The sequence below is a fragment of the Salvelinus namaycush genome, unplaced genomic scaffold, assembly GCF_016432855.1.
Source record: "Salvelinus namaycush isolate Seneca unplaced genomic scaffold, SaNama_1.0 Scaffold468, whole genome shotgun sequence".
NCBI lineage: Eukaryota > Metazoa > Chordata > Actinopteri > Salmoniformes > Salmonidae > Salvelinus > Salvelinus namaycush.
In genome coordinates this window covers 28,553-38,691 of record NW_024061162.1, presented here as the reverse complement: position 1 = coordinate 38,691, position 10,139 = coordinate 28,553, and the positions used below count along the sequence as shown (strand labels likewise).

Genomic DNA, 10,139 nt, shown 5'->3' with positions numbered 1-10,139 from the left:
TTTCAAATGGTACCATTTTCTCTACATAGAGCACTGCTGGTTGTGCACTATTTAGGGAATAGGGTGCCCATTTGGGACACATTCATACTTCTATCTCTAACAATACACTGTAGCCAAGCCAATAAGTCAGCCCCATTACTAGAGGTTCTAAACATTCGTCCAATCAGAGTTTATTGGTATTCTAATAGGAGTCATATGAACATGTGTTCTGTGATTTATTCTCTAGGTTTAATGTGAATGTGGTTTTAATCAACTAGAGGTTGACTTTCCCTCCAGTCACTGTGCTTATTGGAGGGGTTTACACACGAGAACAGTGAAAAGAGACAGAGACAGAGACAGAGAGAGAGAGAGAGAGAGAGAGGGAGAAAGAGAGAAAGAGAGAAAGAGAGAGGGAGAAAGAGAGAAAGAGAGAAAGAGAGAGGGAGAAAGAGAGAAAGAGAGAGGGAGAAAGAGAGAAAGAGAGAGGGAGAAAGAGAGAAAGAAAGAGAGAAAGAGAGAGGGAGAAAGAGAGAAAGAAAGAGAGAAAGAGAGAGGGAGAAAGAGAGAAAGAAAGAGAGAAAGAGAGAGGGAGAAAGAGAGAAAGAGAAAGAGAGAGAGAAAGAGAAAGAGAGAAAGAGAAAGAGAAAGAGAGAGCGAGCAACTATCGCCACCTGGTGGCCTGTTATTGTAATGACAACTGGAGAGTTGTACAGAACTGGCATATTGATGTCCGCCTGATGGTTACTGTCAAGTCTTTCTGAACGGTGGCTAATGACTGTCTTGTCAAATGTACACTATAGTGGCCTGGAAATACGATGACATTGCTAAAGTAGACAAATAATTAATGGAAAACAACTTTGCCATCATTATGAAGTCATCAAGTTTACTTTAGAGAGATGGCAATGATGCCATCAGCTAGCAATGTTTGTCAGAAATAGCTAGCAATGCTAACGTTAGCTAGCTAACAATTTGGTGCTCTACCCTCAATCTTAGCTAGCTAGCTAATGTTATACTACATCTAAACTCAATCTGGAGACATCACAATGAGGATTAACGCTTGTCCTACTAATTATTTCTAATCTGTTCAAATGGCGCCATACTGGATCAATCAATCAATCAAATGTATTTATAAAGCCCTTTTTACATCAGCTGATGTCTCAAAGTGCTATACAGAAACCCAGCCTAAAACCCCAAAAGGCAAGCAATGCAGATATAGAAGCACAATGGCTAGGAAAAACTCCCACCTAGGAAGAAACCTAGAAAGAAACCAGGCTCTGAGGGGTGGCCAGTCCTCTTCTGGCTCTGCCGGGTGGAGATTATAACAGAACATGGCCAAGATGTTCGTAGATGACCAGCAGGATCAAATACTAATAATCACAGTGGTTGTAGAATACAGTATGTCCAGAAGGGAGCGAATGGAATGGAATCAAACACAATGGAAACCATGTATTTGATGCCATTTCACCCATTCTGCTCCAGCCATTACCACGAGCCTGTCCTCCCCAATTAAGGTGCCACCAGCCTCCTGTGCTCTCGTTCCGCTACTGGACAGGCTCTCATCAGGGATTGCATTCATTTGGGGAGATTGAAAAATATGACCTTTTCATTCAAGACAGGAGGAACATACTGTTTCAGATGATAATAAAACATGTTTTGTTTAGTTACTTTTTCCTCAACTTGTTTCTATAACTTTCTAGCAAGTCAAGCTAGCTTACAGAGCTGCTAGCTAAAAGCTAGGCTATACTGTAGCAAACTCCACCTAGTAATTATAATAAAAAAACAAACGTCATTACCATCACAAACTTAAATGGGAGGCAACAGTCCTAATATACTTGGCTTAACAGCCAATGTGTATTATTTAACATTACTATTAAAATAGTATTCACTTATGAGAATGGATCATTGTTTACAAGTTGCTAGTTTTCCCATAAACCCTCTCGGGGCGAGAGGGAAGGGTGAGAGGGAGGGAGGGGCAGGGTGAGAGGGAGGGGCAGGGTGAGAGGTTGGGGCAGGGCAGGGTGAGAGGTTGGGGCAGGGCAGGGTGAGAGGGAGGGGTGAGAGGTTGGGGCAGGGCAGGGTGAGAGGGAGGGGTGAGAGGTTGGGGCAGGGCAGGGTGAGAGGGAGGGGCAGGGCAGGGTGAGAGGTTGGGGCAGGGCAGGGTGAGAGGGAGGGGTGAGAGATTGGGGCAGGGCAGGGTGAGAGGTTGGGGCAGGGCAGGGTGAGAGGTTGGGGCAGGGCAGGGTGAGAGGTTGGGGCAGGGCAGGGTGAGAGGGAGGGGTGAGAGGTTGTGGCAGGGCAGGGTGAGAGGGAGGGGTGAGAGGTTGGGGCAGGGCAGGGTGAGAGGTTGGGGCAGGGCAGGGTGAGAGGGAGGGACAGGGCAGGGTGAGAGGGAGGGGCAGGGCAGGGTGAGAGGGAGGGGCAGGGCAGGGTGAGAGGTTGGGGCAGGGCAGGGTGAGAGGGAGGGGTGAGAGGTTGGGGCAGGGTGAGAGGGAGGGGTGAGAGGTTGGGGCAGGGCAGGGTGAGAGGGAGGGAGGGGCAGGGTGAGAGGGAGGGGCAGGGTGAGAGGTTGGGGCAGGGCAGGGTGAGAGGGAGGGAGGGGCAGGGTGAGAGGTTGGGGCAGGGCAAGGTGAGAGGGAGGGGTGAGAGGTTGGGGCAGGGCAGGGTGAGAGGGAGGGAGGGGCAGGGTGAGAGGGAGGGGCAGGGTGAGAGGTTGGGGCAGGGCAGGGTGAGAGGTTGGGGCAGGGCAGGGTGAGAGGGAGGGGTGAGAGGTTGGGGCAGGGCAGGGTGAGAGGGAGGGGTGAGAGGTTGGGGCAGGGCAGGGTGAGAGGGAGGGGCAGGGCAGGGTGAGAGGTTGGGGCAGGGCAGGGTGAGAGGGAGGGGTGAGAGATTGGGGCAGGGCAGGGTGAGAGGTTGGGGCAGGGCAGGGTGAGAGGTTGGGGCAGGGCAGGGTGAGAGGTTGGGGCAGGGCAGGGTGAGAGGGAGGGGTGAGAGGTTGTGGCAGGGCAGGGTGAGAGGGAGGGGTGAGAGGTTGGGGCAGGGCAGGGTGAGAGGTTGGGGCAGGGCAGGGTGAGAGGGAGGGACAGGGCAGGGTGAGAGGGAGGGGCAGGGCAGGGTGAGAGGGAGGGGCAGGGCAGGGTGAGAGGTTGGGGCAGGGCAGGGTGAGAGGGAGGGGTGAGAGGTTGGGGCAGGGTGAGAGGGAGGGGTGAGAGGTTGGGGCAGGGCAGGGTGAGAGGGAGGGAGGGGCAGGGTGAGAGGGAGGGGCAGGGTGAGAGGTTGGGGCAGGGCAGGGTGAGAGGGAGGGAGGGGCAGGGTGAGAGGTTGGGGCAGGGCAAGGTGAGAGGGAGGGGTGAGAGGTTGGGGCAGGGTGAGAGGTTGGGGCAGGGTGAGAGGGAGGGATGAGAGGGAGGGGCGGGGTGAGAGGGAGGGGAGGGGTGAGAGGGGCCCTCCTTCCCCACTAACCAATAAGATGCGCTGTGTGTTAATGTGGAGGATTATTCTAGAAAGGTAGACAAATCAACACACAGTGTATGACAGTAGTATGAAATATGTTTAATATACTTCAATGAACATGATAAACAGAGACAAACTGTAGGGGGAAAAAAAGTAACTTCGCAATATATTGGAAATAAAAAGCAATGAGAGATAAAATGTTTTCCTATCAGGCAGTTTCCTAGTCGCCCTGTGCAGAATGTTTTCCCCATAGAATTAGAATGATTTCTACTCTAATGATTGTAGTTCTATTGTTTGAGACGTAGAATCATCTCTGTCTGTCCAGTAACCGGAGTATCACCAGAAAATATATTCTACTATTCTTATATACTGAACAAAAAATATAAAAAAACAACATGTAAAAGTGTTGGTCCCATGTTACATGAGCTGAAAAAAAAAAAAAATCCCAGAAATGTTCCATACGCACAAAAATATTATTTCTCTCAAGTTGAGCACCAATTTGTTTACATCCCTGTTAGTGAGCATTTCTCCTTTGCCAAGATTCACCCATGGCTTTGCCCCTGAAGTCATGTGAAATCCATAGATTAGGCCCTAATGAATTCATATGAACAGTAACTCAGTAAAATGGTTGAAATTGTCGCGTTTATATTTTTGCTCAGTATACATTCCATTCAGTTTATCCATATTGCAAAGTATCCCTTTTCACACAAGCTACTGCTTAAATCCTGATTCGTTTTAATGTAATAAATGGCCCCCCACGCAAATCCTTATTTTACTTGCAATGCAATGTAATTTACATTAGAACATGTCATCAAAAACACACAATATGATGTAGTTTAAAGCAACACAACGGCGTATTACTACTACAACACTTCAATGAGTACCACACTGGAATGAAATGTTCCCTGTAATAAAACAAACAATAGATACATTTACAAAAGACACCGTACCTCAAAACAACAGCTGTTCTAATGACATGGCACCTCCCACTGGGCAGACGTCCATTCAACGTCCATTCAACGTTGGTTCAATGTCATTTCATTGAAATGACGTTGAAACAACACTGAATCAACCAGTGTATGCCCAGTGGGCTGTAAGCAGTATGAATAGTGTGTCAATTAAGTTCAATAATGTCTTTTTTGGGGGACATTCACAAGAGATGGAATAATAGTGTATTATAGGACTTTTCTCTAGAGTGGTACGTAAGTCTTCTGGACCCATGTGTGTCAGCGTAGATATATACTCAATCATATAGGCACTGTTGAACTGAACCAACCGACTGAATCAACCGACTGAATCAACCGACTGAATCAACCGACTGAATCAACCGACTGAATCAACCGACTGAATCAACCGACTGAATCAACCGACTGAACCAACCGACTGAACCAACCGACTGAATCAACCGACTGAATCAACCGACTGAACCAACCGACTGAACCAACCGACTGAACCAACCGACTGAACCAACCGACTGAACCAACCGACTGAACCAACCGACTGAACCAACCGACTGAACCAACCGACTGAATCAACCGACTGAATCAACCGACTGAATCAACTGCAGTATGACTGTGAGAAGGTGCTGATTGAAAGAGAGAGAGATAGAATGGACTGTTACTGTATAGCCTCCCTCATGTTGACAGTAATAGTGTACACTGTATTGACCGATACTCTGCGACAGCAAAGCAACGTTTTGATCTATAGTAGAAATGGGACATAATGGCTACTGTTCAACCCAACTCACCTACAGTACAGAACAGTTATTGGTCAGGTCCAGAAGGAAAGTCTCCTGATTCTTTCAGTTCAGAGGAACCTCTGTTAGTCCAGTTGGCTGTTTGTGAACACTGCGGTGAGATGACTTTTCAGTCTAAATGTTTGTTGTTCCAGTTGAGAGTTTTAAGATGCCTGAGTGAGTCCTGGAGAGGTTCTGGAGAGGTCCTGGAGAGGTCCTGGAGAGGTTCTGGAGAGGTTCTGGAGAGGTCCTGGAGAGGTCCTGGAGAGGTCCTGGAGAGGTCCTGGAGAGGCCACAGAGCTAAACTATAATCCCTGAAGAGACAGGCTGGGTTCTGCAGTGGTTATTCACCCAGGGATAAGTGGGACTGGCTGGTCTCTGCTTCAGTAGAGCCCCGGATCCTGGTCTCTGCTTCAGTAGAGCCCCGGGTCCTGGTCTCTGCTTCAGTAGAGCCCCGGGTCCTGGTCTCTGCTTCAGTAGAGCCCCGGGTCCTGGTCTCTGCTTCAGTAGAGGCCCCGGGTCCTGGTCTCTGCTTCAGTAGAGGCCCCGGGTCCTGGTCTCTGCTTCAGTAGAGGCCCCGGGTCCTGGTCTCTGCTTCAGTAGAGCCCCGGATCCTGGTCTCTGCTTCAGTAGATCCCCGGTCCTGGTCTCTGCTTCAGTAGATCCCCGGTCCTGGTCTCTGCTTCAGTAGAGCAGGGCCCAGTTAACCCTGTCCACCATACCTCTGCCAGCCATAGTTCCTTAGTTGACCGTTGGTCTAGGCTGGTAAGAGTTGTCCTCAGAGATGTCCTGATCCTCGCTGCCCATCAGACCTGAGATGTAAGGCAGACCTGCAAAGAGACAGAGGGACAGAGACACAGAGGGACATGTCAATCATAATAGATAATAAAGCGAACGTTGACACCAGCCAGACACACTCTTACGTAGTCATTCAGTGAATCAGGAAGTTAGTTGAAAAGTGTCGTCTATTTTTGTATTTATTAGGATCAATCAATTAACTGTCCAACCAACAGCGTTTACAATCACATGAAAGGCAGTCAATGGATACGCTGGATCAAGAACTGACAGAGCTGGACAGAAAATAACTTCTAATTCAGTATAGTGATAGATATCAAAAATAAAAACTATTTGGAAATTAATCTGGTCTCCATAATATTATTATAATAGTCATTCATTACAGTTCAATCCTATTATTATTATAGTCATTCATTACAGTTCAATCCTATTATTATAATAGTCATTCATTACAGTTCAGTCTTATTATTATTATAATAGTCATTCATTACAGTTCAGTCTTATTATTATAATAGTCATTCATTACAGTTCAGTCTTATTATTATTATAATAGTCATTCATTACAGTTCAATCCTATTATTATAATAGTCATTCATTACAGTTCAATCCTATTATAATAGTCATTCATTACAGTTCAATCCTATTATTATAATAGTCATTCATTACAGTTCAATCCTATTATTATAATAGTCATTCATTACAGTTCAATCCTATTATAATAGTCATTCATTACAGTTCAGTCTTATTATTATAATAGTCATTCATTACAGTTCAATCCTATTATTATTATTATAGTCATTCATTACAGTTCAGTCCTATTATTAGTCAATCATCAGATCCAATCAAACATACTGATGCTGAATGTAATTGTAAATTTTAAAAATTATTTTATTTAAATGTGATAAGGCCTACACCATCAGACCTACCGGCCCCTCAGCCGCACCCTGTGTAGTAGTGTAGTCAGGATTGTCTAAGTTGTTCTTGTCAGATTGTGGAAGGCCAACCATCCGCCTCAGGTAGGCCAACCTTCCGCCTCAGGTAGGCCAACCTTCCGCCTCAGGTAGGCCAACCTTCCGCCTCAGGTAGGCCAACCTTCCGCCTCAGGTAGGCCAACCTTCCGCCTCAGGTAGGCCAACCTTCCGCCTCAGGTAGGGCAATCAATATTTCAAATTAGATTTTTACTTGATTTGATTTCGATTTGTTTAGTAAATGTTATAAGGCCCAGCACCAGCCCTAACCCCAGCCCTAAGCCCTAACACTAGCACAATCACCCTGCCCCGCTTCCTGAGTGTAGTTAGGGTTGTCTATGTTCTCCTTGTGTTGGTTCTTCTTGCCAGAGTCTGGAAGGGAAAACAGCACCACACCTGAAAGCATTAGGGTTGAAGCAAGGTGTAAAACAAATCTACTGATATGCTGGATGTGACGGAACTCCTTGAGAAGGGATTTCTTGAGTAAAATGTCTGAAAGCCCTCACCCTGGCCCCGCCCCACTGGAACCACCCAATCGTAGTTAGGATTGTCTATGTTCTTCACGTCTGTCTCTGAAAGAGGAAACCAATCAGCACTTGTAGCGTATCATTACATGAACGTCCGAAAGGAAGACTAGCCCTTTGGTAGGCTAAAAAGAGACCCTGAAAAACAACCGTATCAAGAGTTGACTTTATAGTTCAAATGTAATGTGATGAAACTCACGGCGGACGATCCTGATAGGCCAGACGAGGATGGTACAGAGACTGAGAGCTGCTACCACGGCCACGCCCCCTGTTGCTATGACCATGACATAGTGGTAGTACCACACACACGCTGGACAGCAGACCTGAGTACTGATGGACAGAGACAGGGAGGGAGACAGAGGGGTGGGGGAGAGGGAGAGAGACAGAGGGGGGAGAGAGAGAGACAGAGGGGGAGAGAGAGAGACAGAGGGGGGAGAGTATTCACAATACAGGTGAATACATATGTAGTCTAGGTCTATTTACAATACAGGTGAATACATATGTAGTCTAGGTCTATTCACAATACAGGTGAATACATATGTAGTCTAGGTCTATTCACAATACAGGTGAATACATATGTAGTCTAGGTCTATTCACAATACAGGTGAATACATATGTAGTCTAGGTCTATTCACAATACAGGTGAATACATATGTAGTCTAGGTCTATTCACAATACAGGTGAATACATATGTAGTCTAGGTCTATTCACAATACAGGTGAATACATATGTAGTCTAGGTATAGGAGTGTATGAATGTACTGAGTTATTGAGTGTATTTTGGCTGATTTCACTGGGCTATAAATGCAAACAGTTTCCCTTTACTTTTAGGACTTATTTGATTGTAGTAATCAACAAGTAGCTTCTTTTATTTATAAAAATGTGCGCTCTCTCTTAACCAGTAATGAATTCATGCACTGGGCAAAAGGGGGGCAGGCCCATCAGAGCACAGTCAGTCCACTGAGACAATAGAGCATCTTGGGAAGAGACTTGAGACCAAATAAGGGAATGAATAAAGGTTTTGGTGGCAATCTGCTTTGATATCAGCATATTTTGCATATTATCACAAACACAGTACAGAGGGTAGTGAATTGAGCTTCAGCATTCAGCTAGCAAGGAAAGTTAGCCTACCAAGCTGGAAAATACCAGTATCTTCTTGTATTGTAAATTGTTCTAGCCTGTACCGGACATTGTTTTGACAACAGTAATTAACAGTTTTAACATTTCTACATGCCGTGTTACATTATTAAAGTGTTTTCACTTCTGTACAGCATGAGTGGGAGGATAACATGATGCAGTCCAGACTCCCAGGCTAGCAGTGAGTTAGTGGAGCTAACATGATGCAGTCCAGACTCCCAGGCTAGCAGTGAGCTAGTGGAGCTAACATGATGCAGCCCAGACTCCCAGCCTAGCAGTGAGTTAGTGGAGCTAACATGATGCAGCCCAGACTCCCAGGCTAGCAGTGAGTTAGTGGAGCTAACATGATACAGTCCAGACTCCCAGGCTAGCAGTGAGCTAGTGGAGCTAACATGATGCAGCCCAGACTCCCAGGCTAGCAGTGAGCTAGTGGAGCTAACATGATGCAGCCCAGACTCCCGGCTAGCAGTGAGTTAGTGGAGCTAACATGATGCAGCCCAGACTCCCAGGCTAGCAGTGAGTTAGTGGAGCTAACATGATGCAGCCCAGACTCCCAGGCTAGCAGTGAGTTAGTGGAGCTAACATGATGCAGCCCAGACTCCCAGGCTAGCAGTGAGTTAGTTCCCAGGCTAGCAGTGAGTTAGTGGAGCTAACATGATGCAGCCCAGACTCCCAGGCTAGCAGTGAGTTAGTGGAGCTAACATGATGCAGCCCAGACTCCCAGGCTAGCAGTGAGTTAGTGGAGCTAACATGATGCAGCCCAGACTCCCAGCTAGCAGTGAGTTAGTGAGCTACATGATGCAGCCCAGACTCCCAGGCTAGCAGTGAGTTAGTGGAGCTAACATGATGCAGCCAGACTCCCAGCTAGCATGAGTTTAGTGGAGCTAACATGATGCAGCCCAGACTCCCAGGCTGCAGTGAGTTAGTGGGAGCTAACATGACCGCCCAGACTCCCAGGCTAGCAGTGAGTTAGTGGAGCTAACATGATGCAGCCCAGACTCCCAGGCTAGCAGTGAGTTAGTGGAGCTAACATGTTGCAGACCAGACTCCCAGGCTACCGTGAGTTAGTGGAGCTAACATGATGCAGCCCAGACTCCCAGGCTAGCAGTGAGTTAGTGGAGCTAACATGATGCAGCCCAGACTCCCAGGCTAGCAGTGAGTTAGTGGAGCTAACATGATGCAGCCCAGACTCCCAGGCTAGCAGTGACTTAGTGGAGCTAACATGATGCAGCCCAGACTCCCAGCTAGCAGTGAGTTAGTGGCTACATGATGCAGCCCAGACTCCCAGCTAGCAGTGAGTTAGTGGAGCTAACATGATGCGCCCAGACTCCCAGGCTAGCAGTGAGTTGGTGGAGCTAACATTGGCAGCCCAGACTCCCAGGCTAGCAGTGAGTTAGTGGAGCTAACATGATGCAGCCCAGACTCCCAGCCTAGCAGTGATTTAGTGGAGCTAACATGATGCAGCCCAGACTCCCAGCCTAGCAGTGAGTTAGTGGAGCTAACATGATACAGCCCAGACTCCCAGGCTAGCAGTGATTAGTGGAGCTAACAT

At 47.3% G+C, this 10,139-nt stretch overlaps 1 protein-coding gene across 1 annotated transcript in view; it reads right to left on the bottom strand.

Annotated features, from left to right (window-relative positions):
- Nucleotides 1–3,507: 3,507 nt before the first annotated feature.
- The window catches only part of LOC120041446 (major facilitator superfamily domain-containing protein 12-like), a 19,522-nt gene continuing 12,890 nt past the window's right edge, over nt 3,508–10,139 (bottom strand). Inside the window, exons 5-6 of the mRNA XM_038986409.1 lie at nt 7,651–7,813; nt 3,508–5,994 (exon numbers count right to left, since the gene is read on the bottom strand). Of these exons, the coding sequence (XP_038842337.1) occupies nt 5,906–5,994; nt 7,651–7,813 (252 nt within the window). The 3' untranslated portion in view covers nt 3,508–5,905. The remainder of the gene's footprint in view (nt 5,995–7,650; nt 7,814–10,139) is intronic.